General features: G+C 37.8%; 2 protein-coding genes across 8 annotated transcripts in view; both read right to left on the reverse strand.

Annotated features, from left to right (window-relative positions):
* The window catches only part of LOC105569989 (GTP-binding protein Di-Ras2), a 76,851-nt gene extending 69,368 nt beyond the window's left edge, over nt 1-7,483 (reverse strand). For all 3 annotated transcript variants that reach the window (XM_012026887.1, XM_012026889.1, XM_012026888.1), the window contains exon 1: nt 7,364-7,483. The gene's annotated coding sequence lies outside the window, so the exon portion shown is untranslated. The remainder of the gene's footprint in view (nt 1-7,363) is intronic.
* Nucleotides 7,484-9,110: 1,627 nt separating this feature from the next.
* LOC105569990 (protein N-terminal asparagine amidohydrolase) overlaps nt 9,111-19,158 on the reverse strand; it is a 57,481-nt gene continuing 47,433 nt past the window's right edge. For 2 of the 5 annotated variants that reach the window (XM_012026890.1, XM_012026891.1), the window contains 6 exons: nt 18,618-18,808; nt 16,395-16,460; nt 13,517-13,741; nt 12,884-13,098; nt 12,343-12,504; nt 9,111-12,209 (listed from right to left, as the gene is read on the reverse strand). In XM_012026890.1, the coding sequence (XP_011882280.1) occupies nt 12,084-12,209; nt 12,343-12,504; nt 12,884-13,098; nt 13,517-13,741; nt 16,395-16,460; nt 18,618-18,807 (984 nt within the window). In that variant the 5' untranslated portion in view covers nt 18,808 and the 3' untranslated portion in view covers nt 9,111-12,083. The remainder of the gene's footprint in view (nt 12,210-12,342; nt 12,505-12,883; nt 13,099-13,516; nt 13,742-16,394; nt 16,461-18,617; nt 18,809-19,158) is intronic. The other 3 variants (XM_012026893.1, XM_012026892.1, XM_012026894.1) reach the window with 3 other exon arrangements.

Here is a 19,158-nt window from a genome sequence, read left to right on the forward strand (position 1 = left end):
GCTTTACGCAAATTCGTGATTATTCGAGATTATATCTCTTTTTATTATTGTAAGAGATGAAATATTTTCTCTTGCAAAAAATAGCATCCTAAAGAGAAAGTTTTTCAGAGGTAGTACAGGATGACGTCACAAGCGGAAATTGCGACACGTGCATATGCTTTTTCTTGGCACATTTTCTCTACATTTCTCTCTAAAATGTTAAATTAATCTCAAAATTAAATGACAACCTAATTTTTCAGCAGTGACCCGCGTGGCCTTTCGTTGACGACCTTTCTGGACGATTCTAGATATACATATGTCAGTCAACATTGTTTCTCGAGTGTGTTTATGACGCTTGTTAATAATTAGTCAGAAACATAGTTTCCTTCAGTTTTGTGGATAATGGAAATCCAACGATCGCTCGCGTTAGAATATTTCATCATTTGCTAATAGTCGATGCGAATTAAAAATATATATAACTCAAATCGAGATCCCTGAAATGAAATTCCGAGTTTTTTTTAAAGGTGGATAAAAAGTATTGTAGTTGTTTAAATGGGTGAGAGCTTTTTTTTATGGCCAAAATAGAAATTCAGTAGGTGCGCAATAAAGCCGTTCACGTAATATGTTAAAATCGCATACAAAACAAATATGGGCGTTCCATTTATAACCGTCTTTGTTAATTGATAAATTTGAATTGGAAAACAGAGATGGTTGGTACTCGGGTTTTCATCTGCAATTGAAATTTTTATTCAGCTAACACATTCATTATTTCAACTTCACACGGTATCTGATATTTATATGGAATCTCGCGTTAAAAAAATACTAAACAAATTTCAAAAGTTGAAAACGAATTCTGTTAAAATAAACGGAGGATAGGTACGAATTTCCTAATGTTCGGACTTCGTAAGTTATTATTTCATGTAACAGAGACATCTCGTGACTCGCAATATGTGTATTATCCAATCAGAGCATCATTTCAATTTTTTAGGGAAATTTTTATTTCCGATGAAAGTATGTAGGACCGCAAACTAAGGAAGACTTGAGGGCCTTGACCCTTAAAAATGATTGTTCGTTCTGTAAAATTGGCTGTTCGCTCGTCACGACGCGCTCGTTTGTCGCGAAGGAAAAGAAGTCTATTTCCTCGTAATGAACGGTGACAGTTCCAGACAACTTGTCGAATTCTTTTTACTGACCTACTTTTTTTAACACTATGTTATATGTTAAAGTAGATCTATATTTAAAAGTATAAAGATGATATCGGAAAAAATTGTATATACCGAAATAGTATGTAATTTAAAATCGATAAAAATAATTTCTAATTACGAGAGCATTAAGAAAGTCTGTAATAAATTATCTTTTAATACAAAATTTATTGTATTCGTACATAACTTTTACACGTATTCTACAGAAAGTTTAAGTCTAATTCTTTTATTCTGTTAATTATTTTGACAGGATATGTAATTTGTATTTATTAAAATACAAAATATTCTCTTATTGAAGGGGTGAAATCGACTAACCTTAAGAGAGACCAAGAGAAAATTTTTAAATGATTTCCATAAAGAAACTTTGACCGATAAAGGCGCAGAAGTTACAGTAAGATTTTTAGTTAAAACTCAGTTTGTAACTTCACGAGTGCTGGCAGGGTAGCATATTCTTTACAACATTTTTAGCAGAGCCTTATCTTGATGAATATCTTGGCACCTATAAACAAACCGCTATATAAAATATAAATCTTCGTATGGCATTTGATTGATTGTTCTTGGTGATAAAAAAAACTCTTGAATATCGAGTATCAAAATGCTTATTTCCACACAAATATATTACTACTATGATATTAAATTATCACTTTCCTTACCAGTGTGTTAAAATTTTTAAACAGCTTCCTTTACTTTATTAAATTATTTTTAAATATTCCATAACACGTTTTCTTTAAAATCGTGTATGACTTTCTTTTTTCTTTTCGTTGCGCTGTAACAGTGAAGACTAGATTTTCTTATCACTCTATACGTAAGTTCACGCTCTGAAATTTATTCATATCATTGCGTACGTATTTCATGAAGCCTTCAGTAAGGATCTTTAGTAGAATTGGGTTAAAAGTTAATTTATCTTGCGACTTATACACGACGATGCTTAAAGATATTTCGTTAACTTTTCGTTTCAAACTTTCGCATCTAGACGTCGATATGTCATGTCAGAATAATGAACGGGTAAGTCGCTGTACAATAGATTTACTTGCTGAAGATCACTTTGAGAAAGTCGCATTATCTACTCTACGTAGTGCTTTATGCGCATGTTCTGAATTAATACATTTTGAAATGCATGGCGTCGTAATTTAATCCATTATCACAGAAGGGAAATACGCCAGTCTCGAAAATAGCATCGAGTTTCAAAGCTTTCGTCCAATTTGCTACAAATCGCAGAAAATCCCAAAAAAGCTCCGAGGATTGCTGGCTGCGTTGAAACGGATAGGAAGACGAAATAAAAAATCAACAAGGAATGTATACTTGCATTATTTCGCGAATAATTGCGCGTGACTTTTCAATCCCTTAAAGAATTAGCAATGAAACTACAACGGTATTTAAATGCCGTGAAATTTTACGACACTCGCAGAATTATTATCATAGCGCGCAATAATTTCGTGGAAAATCATTTTCGGAGAGTGAATTCGTCAAAGTTGCACGTACGGAACGTCGTTATTTTTTTGCAATTAATTTTTGTGCATAATTATAATAACTAGAAAGACGAGATGAAACTATTTAAAATGAGATGTGAATTATCTTAGCGGACAGTTTTAAAAATCAATAGTGTACCGAATCCTATTAAGAGAATTTCTAAGATCTGTAACCAGCCTTGCAAAGATCCCATGCCCGGTAGACCCCTTTTCATTACGAGACAAACCCATCCCTCTTACAGAACTCCGATAATTCAGTAAAGTCAATTGTCTATAGATCTGTAGGTCAGAGGCTATAACTTTCCCTACTGTTATAAGTGAAGGCTATTATTACAACTATCCTATTTGTACAATAAACTGTGTAAATGTATTACCTTTTATTATAGTAGTCTTCAATTGACAGTTTGCTATCTTTTTTTTATTAAAAGAGGAATCCTTTATTTATAATATAATTCAATATAAAATTTAATTCAAAGATATTATTTTTAAAAATCATACTTTAATAAGAGAATTTATTTTAAATAAATTTATTATAAAAATGAGTTAAATAGACTTAAATAAAATTGTTTAATAAGATATTTCGTTGAATTTATATGTAAATTCATATTAATTCAAATATCCATCGGTAATCACAAATTTTTTTACTGAAAATTTTGTGGTAAGTCATGAATTATTGAAACTTCTTAATACTCAAGATTAAATAGCTTAATGATTAAATCTTTAATTGGAATTAAGCTTATTCAGCATTAAATAAATGATAAAGTCCTTTGTCATTTAATTACTTAGCAGAAGTTTAATTCACAAAGTTGCCTTCATTTTCTCTCGTTCATAACTGGCGAAGATCATTAGTATTTTGACATTATAATAGAGAAAAATTGAATTCCAAGCATTTGAAGCCTCTGCCAATAAGATTAAAGTCTTAGAGAGAAATTGATATAAATGAAGATAACATACTAATATAATGTAATAAGTTTAATTGATTCTTCTCTCTCTTTCTCTCTCTGCCCCCCTCTCTCTCCACTTGACTCTCTCCTTTTACTCTTCTAAACGCGTTGCGTCTTTCTCTTCGAAATAAAAATATTTGAACCTTGACTGATCGAGTAAGGGTAACGTAATAAATCGTTGCGTCTCTCTTTATCGCTTCTTATTGACATTACCATTGGTATCTAGACTGCTAATAACTCGCCAAGGAGTGGCGACAGCTGATACGCCATCGGCTGTTGGCTGTTCCCTTGAGAAAAGGTGAAGTATAGAAGAGCGCAACGGGGCGCTCCACAAGATGCGCCGCAATAAACCCGAGGGGTGAGATCGCTCTTGGAAGTCGATTACTCGCTTCCTGCCTCGGAGAGAAGAAAGTAGACGGCGGTCGCGAGGTTCACCTTAATCCGATTAAATACGTCATTCTTGGCCGAGCTCTTTTATACTAGACTATTACGAGGAAACCGCAACGTCGCCGTTTATCGATCTCGGATCGCGCTCGTTCCACTCTGCTGAATTACGTCTTTTCTATACGACGATCGAATCGTCGACGGCAATAATTGTCCCCTCTGCGATATACAACAATGTCGATGACCGGGATAAAAAAAATAATATCGCGCTCCTCGCGAGAGAATGGGCGATCATCGTGTTATGCGACGCGTCGATAAACTGGCAGATAAAAAGATGGGGTCAAGAGACGTTTAATAAAATGTCATCTCCGCAGTCGGATTAAGGGTCGAAATCATATATAAATTTCGCAACCGGCGAAATTTGATCGTGACCCAAAAGAATTTATCGCGACTAATCTGACCGTTAAAATTTATAGAGTGCATCACGAAAAACAGCCGAATCGTTCATCTTGAAATATTAGTTTAAAAGTTTAGGAAAATAATTATTTAACTTTTCATAGCGCATCACATATGCTGCGCTTGTATATAAGTGCGTCACAAAAATACGTAAGAAATGTGTCCCTTTGTCTTTCCAAACCAATATTTTAATTAACATTATTTTTTTACAAAATTCAATACTCGATACAAGATATATTAATAAATATTAGCCAAGAAGTCAAACAAAGAAGCCAAAAAAAACGTTGACTAAAGACTCACAATTTTTGATAACGATATTCTCGTCTACGATTTCGCTAAGGCTGAACTTACGTGATTATTTAAATTTTAAATTGTTCAGTACAAAATTTGCACGCGCGCAATTAGAGAGATGGAAAATATTTTGGGAAAAGTTACATCACCATTATCGACCATTATGATTTGCACTCGGGAGTACAAGATCCACACAATATGCTTCCTCCACACAGATTTCGCCGCACATAATTCCATCCGCGCCCGCCCGTCAAATCGCGGAGATTGCATTAGCGTAGAGATTGTATTAGCCCACGACTGCACTTTGTGCGGTATGTTAAAAAGTATTATCGTCCTTTTACGCAAACTCACCACGTTAATTCCCACGTTATGTTCACACCACGCGAGATCAGATGAAAATTTATTCTAATGTAACACACTAGAAAATTATGCATAAGCGAGTAATATCTCTTGGGGAAACAATTTTACATAAAATTTTTCTTTCGCCACTTATACGACGTAAGTAAATGTGCATCTAAAGTAGCGTACAATTATTTGTTAGATAAAATTGTTCAAACCTGTAACATTTTCTTAGATCAACTCACTGAGCTGCCTTCCTTCTGTTAAAGTTTGATTAATGATGAGTTTCCTTTTTGTGATTTAATTTCCATATTAACTTTGTCTCTAAGAAAGTTTCACCTTGAAAATACATTTAAAACATTACATTACTTTTAAAAAGATGTTGATTGGTCATTATATGGAGCTTAAAATTGCTATTTCTCCAAAATTGAATGCATGATAAACTGTGTGCATGTGCAATTCAGAGTTGCAATTGAAACAACTGATCTTTTAATTTTTAACAAGAAACGCGGAAAAACAGCTATTGTCGAGTACGTTTTATAATTCTATTTAATTTGAAGTTAGGACGTTTCTCGCGGCTCTGTCGCTAACGATTTCAACCGCTCTCCGTTCATCAACCTTCGTTTTTCTTCCGAGAATATACCAGCCGAAAGCGGAAGTTAAATCAAGAGGAACTTCCTGTTTCCAAGAATCGGGTCGGTCGATTACGATCTTGCGACACGAACATTCGCGATTAGCGAAGACTAGCAACGGCAAACAATATTACGATTCGCTAGCGACCGACAACTTGCTTTCCGCGATTTTCTGCTTGCCTCACGGGACGATTAGAGATATCGATTATTAGCGTACTCTGAAATTAATACTATCCTCAAGTGAAAAGGGCAAGTTGAAGGACTTCTCCTTCAAGGAAGGAAATCGTTAATGCTATTTTCGAATGCAGGAATTTTATATGCCAAAAATTTTAATCTCTTATTCATATCATTTATTTAATGAATATTAAAAAATGTTAAATTCTTGGAAATGTGAAATAGATACATTACACAATAAGAGCGTATGTTAGAATTTTTTATTATATAGGTTCAGTGAAGCCAAATAGTTGTTACATTTCTTAAATTTTCTCGTCATTTGCGGAAAGAGTTTCTGAGGAATTTTTCAATTCAACGTAGAAGGAAGAATTAATTAATTCCAAATTGTTTAATTTTTATTTTGATTATTTGTCTCTCTTTGCGATTTTTCGGTTTCATTTATTATCGAAAGAAATGTGGTACCGGAATTATTCTTCACGTTGATGTAAAACATCAATTATGCACGATATTTCACATAGGACGACATGTAAGAGTCATACATCTCGACTGATGCTTCGTAAATATATAGTATTTACGCTTCTTTCTCCTTTGCTTTCGTTACAATAGAGTTGCTATTGTAAAGTATGCAGATACTCGTACATTCCGTAACGATATCATTCATTCGTCGTTCAATGAACGTAGAAGCGAGAATTTAAAATGACGCGCGTACAATTTGCATAGATGTACTTGGGAATTTTGTAATCATGTCTTTAAAGTACTCGTACCACTTGTATTATTAAAACAAAATGCAATTCATGCAACTTAAAGTAAATTAGAAGTTGGGAAAATTCCTAACAGTTCTTGTTTCCGTCTTGGTTTTATACAAGTAAAATTTTATATTTTTACGAATCTGATTACAGCGCGATATTTGGTAATGTGTTCTTCAAATATAGAGCCAGCGTTACTTTTATCAATCGTTTTCAACAGTTTATTAGTCCACGAAAATTAATGTAATTTAACGTTGCAGTGAAATCTCGATTATGACATATGTAATTAATTCAAATGTTGTTCGCTCATGTTAAGATTTTGATTTGATCATTGGAAACAATAACTGGAGGAATAAGACTAATTAGAATCTTTTTAATAACAATTTGAGTTTTTAATTTTATATTATAAGTCAATTTTATGATTTTCTCTCTTAACGTTTTCTCTAGAATATTATTTACAGTATTCAACATTATTTATCACATTCAGATTGCATTGTGCATTATTTTAATGCTACAAAAACAGCACAGCACATACTCGGCAACGTATATAAAATTGCAGTGTCAATTTACTTTAAAACTATCCGAAATAAAACGATTAATTTAACACGCGTCGTGTTGCAACTTTCTCGATACAAAACGCACCGTCGAATCCAAATGATTTACGAGCCATTCTCAAAATTGAATAGTTTTAAAGATTTCTGATTTAAAAAAAATTGTATACTCGAAAAAAAAATGCGATAAACTCACCGTGCAGAAGAGGGCTCAGTTTTTTCTTCCAATTGCGATTGCCAAAAACCGAGTGGAGCGATCGCGACGAAGGAAAACGCGGAATGGACCGTTGTCGAACCGACGACGGAACGGCACTGACCGTGTCGGAGCAAGTGCTTGACGCGAACTACTGCGAGTCTGACCGAGTCACTTGCGAGGAGTCTGCGCGGCGTCGTCCGTTACTACTCGCCGCCCACAGCAGGCTCTCTACAAGTCTCTTCTCTTTTCACTTTCTCCCGTGGCTCTTTTCATTTTTCATTTCTATTCGCTTCTCTTTCCCGCCTCCTCGAATTCGGAAGGATATTCGTTAATAGAACGTACGATCCTATATTTCTTGTTAAAGCTGAAAAATTTTCCCCGGTTCTTCGCGGCACAAAGAAATTCTCCTTGATTCTCTTCATTCTCGGCGAATAAACCGATTAATTTCTCAATTAAGTTCTCGAATGTTTCCAGCGCAGCTTAACGTAGTATTAAAGTTTTTTTATTTGAGAAACTAAATGAAAAAATATATCAAAAGTACACAGTTTGTTAATTGTAACTTTGATAATGCACGTGGACGATAAAACGCTATTATTCCGCACGATTAATCTCGACTCACGCCAATTTATCATCGCGTATGAAGTAAATAGTTTTGTAAATAGTATCTTAAGACGCTTCAAAGACTCTTCTCTTGCGACTTAGTCGACGCATTTTGCAAAGTCCGGAATTGTTCTCCAGAATTCCTGGCACGAATATTATTTCCGGATGATCACCTTTCAATGCAATTATCTTCTTGCTGCAAAATTCGGATTCTGTGCGAAGCATGTCGGGAGACTTGTTGTAAGTCGTTCTAAGCGAACTTTCCGGAGGAAAGCGGAAGTTTCCTCCAGCTGACAATCGAGCAACTCCTCGCACAACTGCCGGGATATAGGCTGCACCCCTCATGTACGCACATAAGCTGTTAACGTTCAAAATTGCATGCACAATGTTCTTGAAAGCCGTGCAAAGTGTAGAAAATTTCTGCCGTGAATGCTCGTTGAATTTTCAGTGTTTGTTTTTTTTTTGGAGTTACCGCTGATTAAATACCGCAACTAAAATCTGCAAATTTTAAACGAACTTTTTCCACCGCGCTAAATGAAGACAATATGCACACGAAACCTTTTATCTTCGTTATTCAGTTTATTTTCCCCGCGTAATTTCCGCTACTTCCGCAGTTAGCTGCAGACATTAATCACAATTACGAGGAAAATATTGTACTACAGTTAATCGTTATAAAATCAAAATTACGAACCATTTTATTATAGCTTCCGTTTTCTCGAATGGTAATTTAGACGGAAGTGCTCTCCGTCTTGACCGATTAATCAATATCTAATAATCGCGCTTCATATTTGATAATCACGTACATAAAGCCGCGATAATGCGCGAACGCTCCTTTCTCCTCGCGGTGCGGCGGTTTACTTACGTAATAGTTTACGAGCTATACATACTATGTAGCAGTCCGCAACTTTATTAACGATGTTGTTACCAGTCTCTGTTGAGCGGTTTCTCAGCAAGTTGGTCCTATAGAGTCGCGCGCTATCCGCAAAGACTTCGCGATTAGATCAGCTGCAAAGAATCATTTATCACGACAAATCGGCAGAACGCGGGGCATTATCTCGACGGTGGATCAAGATCGGTCGTGGCCGTCGTCTACGAGCGTCTAATCTTATACAGTGCTGCGAAATAATGTACACACAAACGTTGCTTTAGTCTATCATCGTTTATTGTATAAATATATCACCAAATAATATTACGTAGTAAGATTGCGTCTGCGTAACGCGAGAAAGAATGCGATAGAGATCGAACGGAAAGGCTACCGTGGGGGACAAAAGAAAAAAGGGAGGGAAAGGTTCGGGCGGGGAAAGGGGAGAAACGATATGATGGACTTAAAAGAAAAGAGAAATATATATGTAACTCGTATTGCTGCACCGGGAAGTTTTCATGACGCAAGCAAGGAAAGCCGTATATTTTCCTGGCAGAAGCAACAAAGTAAGTGGCAAACCGTCATACTTCCTCCACTCGCGTAGATCGATTGGAAAGGAAAAGCTGGTCGCAAGTTCGATCCTGAGAGCCTCGTCGTCACGAGTGCATTCGCTCTCTTCTTTCTTTTTTTTCTTTACATAATATAGTAAAAATATATCTCTTCGATTTCTAGGAAATATCGTTATCATCAGCAATATCATTTATGATCATCGTCGTCATCGTTATTATTAATATCAACCTCAATTAGCTTATGTATCACTAGAACAATGGAAAATTGTAAACGCACCCTTCCTTTACGCACTACTCCAAGGCTTCGAGACCATAGCTTTGTGAAAGGAATTTTTCAAGTATATTATCGAAACAACTATTACATATTCATCTCAAAAGAGATAAGAACGCTCAACAATAATGTCGAATTATCGAGCTTCCGAATTGTTTCATGAAAACTGTATTCAAATATCGAGATATGAAACTTTCTGATACTCTGGCTGAGTTTCTTCTGTAGAGCTGTGCTCTCGAATGCTATCCGGAGGGTGATTACCTTTCGGCTTAATCGATGAATCCACAGGTAAGGGAAGGCCTCGTCATTCTGATTCTTCGATCGCAATATCACGCCCATACTCTCTAACAACAAATAGGAAATCTATATCGGACGTTGACGCGATCTCCGGGGTGATCGAATTGTCCCGTCTTATTACGCATTTATGTATTATCTCGACAACTTTTTACGCATCGGTCTCGCGTGTCTGAATCGTTGGATGACGCAACGGCTAACGTTTTACCTTGGACATCTCTCCCACTTCGTGAATAATTAAATGTAATTGCTCTGATGTTTGGCGAGCGCTCCAAAAAGTTGAAAGAGAGGGAGAGAGAGAGATGTCTTTCGTAGAGTACGCACAATTTGGTAAAATTCCCGCGAGACATCAACGACTCGCACACGATTACTTAATAATCCGCGCATGAATTTTCGAAGGAATTCGCGTTCCCTCGGCGAAACTAACTGCGTCGAGGCAAAGGAACTTTCCCTCACCCGAAAGACTCGGGCACAACCCTGAAAATATTATATACATTATCTCTTCTATACTTCGCCGCTCTATCTTTCGTCTAACTTTCTTTCTTTTTATTATGGCAAACACGAAATTATTCGTTGCTCGAACCTTCGCAATCCGACGGAAAGAAATAAAACGAGAAGGAAGAGAATGAAGGACAAGCGTCCTCGCACGTGTGCATAGAATCGTATTTTCGGTCGCGCGTTTAGCACCAAATGGGATTCTTTACCATCGAGTTAGTTATCTGTTACGACGATTGCACGTAATGTAAAGATAAGACGCGAGTTGGATTTAGCGCTAAATGCACGCCCTGGCAACGAAGAAAGTTAATACGGAAACGTTCAACGGTGAAGTAACGATCGCGTACGACTAATAACACCTTAACGACCAAAGTTCGACCGTTGCGCACGTAAGCACCTAACAAAAAGATAAAATTCAACAATGCCAATGTATTCAGCACATATAGGCCTAGTCACAACTGAAGTTGTCGTGCGCCGCACGCTAATGTGAATGCGTATTATTTTTTTAAGATGTTTCCAAAGAGTGAATGTGTATATGTGCGTGTACGCAACAGAAATATGCGCGCGTTTTATAAAATCCTTTTCCGCTTTTCTTTGTAAGATTTTTCAAAAGTCGTGTATATAAAGTCGTATAAAGTAAGAGTTGCTCGACAAGCGAAAAATCCAAGTTCGATTACTGTTTCAGTCGCTTGCGTTGTGGCAGTTTTTGTCGTCTATGAAATTTCTGATGATGTCCCGCAATGAAAATACTTTTTAATTAAAAATCCTTCGTAAAATTTAATTTGAGAAGGGACAAATCGTTTAATATCTTCAATATGATTTCCGCTATTATAGCTGTCGTAACCTTCTCTTCTTTAAGAAAATTGATCTAAAACAATTTCTCGAAAATCATTGAAAGCTTGCTGCAATAACTGCACGATGGGAAAAGTTTCTTATACATATATTATATCATTTAGAAAACAGTATTATCGAGTACGTATAAACGTGTGTAAAGTAAAATAAATATCTGCGTCCTAATGCAGAATATTTAAATTTTCGGGAAATCGTTTGTCGAAAAATTATTTTTATTTTATTTTATCTTTCTCATAGCTTACTCCACGATAATAGAGTAAACTCCACCATTCGGTAATTGATTTGTGAACATTAGAAATCGCATTCGATAATGCAAATGTCGTGTAATTCTGGGTTCAATACGGCTTTGTGAGACGTCTTCCGGTGTGAGCAGGCCTTAAAGGCATCGACCAACGCGCTGATTACGACCGCTTCGATCGATACTCGATCCCACGGCTTCTTCCCGATCGGACGTCCTTTTCTCGTCGATCACAGATAATTGCCAGCCGACGAAGACTGCAATTATTGCACGCCGACTTCCGCAATTTGCTCGCCAATCGTAAATGCGAGTCGATCTTTTTCAAACGGGCTCATTAGAACTTAAACAACCCCGGCGGAGACACCGCGATCTTCAGAAGGCGCAATACCAAATTCGACTAATTGATTTAAATTCCTACGATTTGATCACCCAGCTCCGTACTTTGTCGATCCGCGAATTAATATTATACTTGGTGTCGCTCGTAAATTTCGTCGAACAATCACTAAGCCCTAACTGAATCTGCGGCTTGTTGAAGACCTTTAATATCGCATTGGCTGCCAAACACCGGTGGTTTCGTCTCGGCGGTAGTAATGAGGTCTGTTATCCCGGAAGACGGTGACGGCCGGAAATTGATTGTCTTGGATATACTTGAGCGTCGCTCGAACCTGAAACAGAAATTTCGACGTTGCTTAACGATGCGTGGGAAAACGCGGCGCAATTCGATTTCCCGCTTAATGCTTTCTATCTCCTCGAGAAACTAACGATAACGACGTCGCGTAGCGTTCCAAGCGGCGTTACCTGCGATACGAAATGTGGTTGCTCCACCTCCGGCGACGTGGACAGGTGCTGCAGGATGAACTGATCGGTTTGCGCCAGCCAGAGATCCACGCCACGCAGGGGGTCGTAGTTAAACGGGCCGATTCTAAGTAATCCCAATGCGCAATCGTATATGTCCAAAACCTGTGCACGCAGACAGAATGCACGTGCAATTCACTCAATATGTTATTTTCTTTTCGTTTCGCTTGTAAGCTAATAGTCGAGGGGGAAACCACTGAGGGCATTGCGGTGTACAGACTTACGGCATTACTGGGCATTACTAGGCATTACTAGGCATTTTTTTAGCATTAGTTTGGGCATTAGGCCTTGCCGGGGTATTATGAAGATAAAATAAGATTAAATAAGATTAAATAAGATAAATAACATAAAAAATGAGATAATAAGATAAAGCAATGCACTGGGCATTAGTGGGCATTGGTGTACAAGATTTTGGTCAGCGGTTTCCCCCTCGCTAGTAGTCTCGTCCAGCTACAATAGTGTCGCTAATGCAAAAGACGCGTACACGCACCTGCTGACCTCCGGTCAACTGTCTGGCGCACCTCAGTGCCTGATCTGGACCTTTGTCGGGGAAAGTCGCGGGAAAGATCTCGCCCGTCTTCACGTTCAGCCCGATGCCGTAGATCAACGGCCAATGAATCCCACCTCTCACGGTGGTGTTCAGCTCGCCCACGCAGCACAGCGTTAGATCGATCTCCACCGGTTGCTTGTGAAATGCGGCTAGAAGACGATCGGTCCGGTTAACATCCTACAGACGAAGCCGAAGGCGGCGATTTCGTTCTACTTTAGCTATCCTATTTAACAATTGTTCGAAGAACTCCGGCGTTTCTATATAATTGGACGTAATTTTCATTTTTAAAGTTCAGTGCGTTAATTGAAGTTCGGTCGATCTTGATTGAATATTCTTCCAGAAAACGCAATATCGTAAACGTGAAAATTCAGTTCTATTTCGTTTATTTAATTCATCTTTTTAATCCATTTCGAACGAAGCAAGTAAATGAACTGTGAACACACTGTGTTCGCGAATAAAGGCAGAAATAGGCAAAATTATTTCTGCTGGTTTATACGTTAAACTAAAAAGACTCTCGGCGAGCCATAGATAATAGGGATGCTGCATCAGAAGTACATTTTCACGTACAAAGTATATTGTAGAATAATTCCTCGGAATAGTTTCTCGGGTCGGAGTAGCCGCCGACCAACTGCAGCTCCAAGCGACCTTCGGGGTATCCGAGGGTGAGTTCCGTTACCCTCTGAATCATTGCTGCCGCGGCATCTTCCGTTCCAGAGCCGTCAAGGTGCGCCAGAGCGGCGGCGCCCGAGCCTGAAATATTCGAGGACGCGACATTCGCAGCCCTTACGATTACTAAAATCAAGCACGTCGATCGGTTATTTATTAGTCGGCCGGTTACGTCTAATTATTAAAAAAATATCTTATAAAACATTGAACTATATTACCTGGGGTACATGTTAAGCATCATTTTTATTAAAATTACGTTTCAACGTAAAATCTTACATTAATAACGAATATCCGCGAATTAGCCTCGGCGCAATGCACCGGATGAACTTTGTATTGTTTCTTTTATTAATTATCATTAGAGGAGAGTCCTCCCATTATGAGATAGACTCCTAATATGGGATAGCGAGGTCTCTGTTAAATTGATAGCATCATCTGTTGGTTCCACCATGTGAATTTCTTGCCTTTGGCGTGAAATCCGTTTAGTGGAAATTTTATTGTTAGATCGCGTGTGTAATTGTTGCGAAATTGGATGCGGAAAACTCACTATCTCATATTAGGAGTCTATCTCATAATAGCGGACTTTCCTTTACTATTTATATCATTGAACAATAAGTTTAATAGTATATTTATTTCGGTTGAAAAGATGAATCGAGAGAAATATCAAAATGGTCAAATGAGTTATCACCGCTTGCATGCTATTATCTTCTTATAACTGCTCGTTATGCATCTCCTTTTCGGAAAGAATTACCGATTAAAAAATTTTTGTTTAAATATTGCTGCCGCGGTGATCATCGCAAATTCAGCATTTATCGTCGAATCGAGAGACCAAAAACGCTCACGATGCGCTAAAACGATTCAGCATAAATCCGAGAGCATCCGCGCGTCCAGAATTAATCACGATTCGTTAGATGTAATTTATCTTAAAGATAACGAAATAGAACAAAAAGTAACGATTAGAAACCCGTGAGTATGTCTTTGCAGTGTTAGAGAAAATTTTTCAAGACGCGATTGACGCAATTTCGCGTTTTTGCAGAGACAAACGAACGCTATTTTGATAATGTGTATCTATGCATTGGTGATAAATCGGTGATGATATGTCGTATACTGAACAATGATAATATATATAGCTACACGTGCTGCTTTTTCTCGATTTCGACTTATCATATTTTTTTACGCTGTCATTCCGATCGATTTTTACATGTTGGACAATCACTATGCTTACCAAATGTGCATCATCAACTATCTTGTGCGATATATTATTAATTGAAGAACAAAGGCGATTTTTGCAACAATAAATTCTGAGCGTTTGTCCAGCTGTTGCACGAGCGCAATGTAAACGAGTGGACGGGAAGGACTCGCGACAAAAGGACTTTTATATCGCCAACTGTTACTTAATTACGTACTTTCGCAGTCGCTTTCTACCTCGGTCGTTATTCACGCGCAACCTTAAGACGATCGGAGACACCCAGCTTGCGTCGCGATGTACTATCGTCTCGGCAGGAGAAAGCTAAGGGGAACGTATCCGATAGTTTCGTTGAGAAATATAATAACAAGTTCTTCGCGATACGAAATGCATCATTGTTCGGAAAAACATTCAACAAGTCCGTATGTGATTCTTATTATTTATAAATATCCAATTGACGGAATACGCGTAAAGAAATGGTCATATAATAATTTTGATACATTTTTAACGCCCACAAGAGCACACGAGATTACAGCAACGTTTTCCTGTTTGTTACTTTTTGCCGATACTAAGAAACGTCACGATGGAAAGTTTCACAAATAGCTAAACCATAAATCGCAATTACTTCCCCGAAGCTCTATAAACTTGATATCGTAGGATTAGCAAGGCATTTTAAATGACTTTGTGATATGGACGTGAATCGTAAGCTGAATCAGCACATTTTCCTTCGAGCTCGAGTGGCGGAACTGGTTCTATTAAACGGCTCGTCTTTTCGAAAGAAGTGGCGTTTCGCATTTTGCACGTTACATCATTTAGTCGTTATATCATGGAGGAGTCAATGATCGTGCGAACGAGAAGTAAATCTATTGTGTGCCCGGACAAAGGAAATAAAAAGCGACGGAAAGCCCAAAGACGATTACGGGCGTCCACAGTTCTCGTTTAACGATATTTCTCACAAGTTTTTGCTCGTTAGCTCCGCGACTAATTTACGGTCCGCGACAAGCAGATTGCAATTGGATTTCCTGTCTATTTTCACTCGACGACTCTTCCCTTCCTTCACACTTGCAAAATTCTGTACTTAATAACTTTGTAGCTTTCTCGTAAAATTAGGTTTCTGATATTTAAACGATAACTTTCCGAAATCTTTGATTCAACTCTCTAAAAGTCAACCAGTGCGCCGAAAACAGTTATAAGTATAGCACTGAATTATTCATAACTTATGACTGTGAATCGATGAATATTCACTTTTTCAGTGATAATCCACCGAGTGACTTTTAGAGAGAAAGTTTTCTTATAGAATATGAAAGGGCAATATATATATATAAATCCTGACGAAAAAGCTTTCCGCGCATTTCTCTTTATTAGAAATCAATTTCAACTTCGTTCAAACATTTGATATACATGTTAAGATCGGTGGTACAGCGACACTGTTTCGTATTAAATATTTTCCAACGAATGCGATACCGATCAAACAGTCGCGCTTTGCCATTGCGTTATCCCGACCTCTTTTTCTCTTTGTTGTGCCGCAAGCGGTCATTTATATGCAACTGGCAGCTATTTTATAATGAGCACGATTGTACTTTCAAATATACTCACCGGAATGCCTGACGACAACGATTATGCATGTGGTCATGTCGTCCGAACCGAGGATGCTCACGTTCTCTGTGAAGGGAAAAAAGAATAATCGGTACGGCAACAAGCGAAATACGGCGCTTCGAAAGGTTGCGGATTGTTAGGATTATCTATTCGTCGATGCGGTAGGCTTTCCATATAAGATTATATAAGATAAATTTTTTCATGTTTCAGACGTACCTTTGCTTTTCTATAGAGAAAGGTATTAAGATATCTCGCGTTTGCAAGAGAAACAACGCTCTTCCTTGTATTCCTCTCAGTATCTTTAAATCAAGCTGTATCTCGCTTCAATCTTGCCTCAAATGTTTATTGCATCGTCACGCGTCGCAAAAATTGCAAAGTTAAAAAAATATTTTAAACACGGTTTTTAAAAAATTAAGCTGGTCTAGCCACGTACCATTTGTCGATTTAGAATGTCTTTAACATAAATGCCATATTACACACAAGAGTAACGGTCACTTTTTATGCGATAAAGATTGCTGATAAAAATTTATTCTACATTCTGAGAAAAAGATAAGAAAATCTCTATTGCGAAGTATCACCAGATTTATCCAGACATTACAGCGAAGCACGTGGAAAGATATGTCTCGTTACGAGATTTACTGTTGTTATTGCAGCATAATAACGAATCTCGGTTATTTTTGGACGTCACACCATCGGAAAAATTGGTCTGTCATTTACAGTTGTCCGATAACGCGCAAAATAATGCCCGGGCATCCGGCTGATTTATCGCTCGCGCGGCTGCTTTTTTATTCTCATAATTAAGTGTAATCACAGCTGGTAGGTTGCGTCAATCCCGCGATATCGCGGCAAAAGTAGCCGGTAATATTCGATATCTTTTTAAGAGATAACCAGGAGATCGCGTGACTATTGCATCAGTAACATATTCTCTCTGATAGATACCGCGAGAGATTATTTTTCGAAAAGATTACGCTTCTCTCTCCCGCAGGGATGACTGATCCGCACAGTCATTTGGGTCTAGCGAACCCACGGGTCCCGAGCTCAATACACCTGCATACATTTACATATCATATGCATCATATGATGTATAAATTTCTGTAAGCAGTGTAAGCGACAGTGCAATGAACATTTGAGGAAAAGTGAAAGATGCAACCTAATTTGTAAATAACAAGAAGAACTAGAATAAAACATGCGTTCGATACCGTGGTGTAGGCTAACGATAGCTGAATCTCATAGTTTATTTATATCTTTTAAATATAAAAAAGATTGCATCTTTGAAATAAAGTACATTCATGATTATTTCTCCATTATTTAGTAATTTTACCGCATATTGTAATAATAATTGATAAAACAATTTTTTAACTTTAAAGAACATGAAAAGAGCCGCCTTATTTTAAGGGGATACTGGAGTGATTTGATTTACTGACAGAGTCGCATATAGTTTTTGGGCTTGTAAATCCCTCAAGGAACGTAACCTCAATATGTTGCATATTCAGGCTACGATTATATATTGAGAATTCTCTCTCTCTCTCTCTCTCTCTCTCTCTCTCTCTCTCTCTCTCTCTCTCTCTCTCTCTCTGATTCGCGATTTTCATTCTTTATCTAAGAATTGCAGTACTGTCTACTGTAATTCTGGTGAATTAAATTTGTTAATTTCTCTCATCATGCCAATATAGGTATATTACAGATACAAAGCAAAATAATTATTTGGCTTTTATGTACAAAATAATACCAGACCGGATTGTGGACTGCATAGTAGAACATTTTCATATAAAAAAAACATTGAGGTTTGAAGTCTAATTCGTATCACATTATGTAGGTATTTCAAATTTTCAAATACATAATGCGATACGAAATAGACTTCAAACCTCGATGTTTTTTATATGAAAATGTTCTACTATGCAGTCCACAATCCGGTCTGGTATTATTTTGTACATAAATGCCAATAATAAGATTTACAAACGCAAAAACTGTATGCGACTTTGTCGGTAAATCAAACCACAAACGATACTTAATGAAATTCACGAGTCTTCGTATTTTTACTAAACTGCACTGTCTTCAAAAATAATTTACTTGAAACTGGATCCAGACAAGGAAAAAAACGGGGAAAAAGACAAAGAAACGTTTGCCGGCGGCGGTGTCCGCGTTTACTGAAACGAGTTGCACGTGCTTGTCGTATCGTTTTCTCGAATCCAACTCGAACGCACCGAGATGCATTGTACTTACTGTCGTGCGGCAGTGTCGCAGCCATTTCTCGTTGTTGAACGTAAAGGAGGCCCACCGGGCCCACGAGTTTCGCCGGCATCGAGTGCAGCTGGGCCGCGCTCTCGCGGTATACCGGATGGGCCGCGTACAAGGACCTGCTGTCCGCAGGAATCTCTTCCTGCAGGACCACCCCGCCCACCACCAGCACCATCCTGCGAAAGCGAAACGAAAGGCGATTATTGCGAGATGAAAAAAAAGCAAATGCTTCATCGCGTTTGACGTATTACGACTAAAAGACGACGTACGCACGTTCGACACGCGTAAAATCAATTCCGCGAGACAACAATACGCTCGCGAACGATTAATAATTTATACCAGCGACGGCCATTCCTCGCTATTTAATTTCCATTTTATTTCTCCACTGACGCACGTGGTCTCAGAAAATCGACGACGAGATTCGTTATCGGACAAAGTTCATCCAGGAAGTGCGTTGGCAGAAACGTATCTGACAGACAAATGGAAAAGGCGTGTTTGAAAAATGTGTCACATATTATACATTCTT

This window comes from Vollenhovia emeryi, unplaced genomic scaffold, assembly GCF_000949405.1.
Source record: "Vollenhovia emeryi isolate VEMERY1.0 unplaced genomic scaffold, V.emery_V1.0 DF939122.1, whole genome shotgun sequence".
NCBI lineage: Eukaryota > Metazoa > Arthropoda > Insecta > Hymenoptera > Formicidae > Vollenhovia > Vollenhovia emeryi.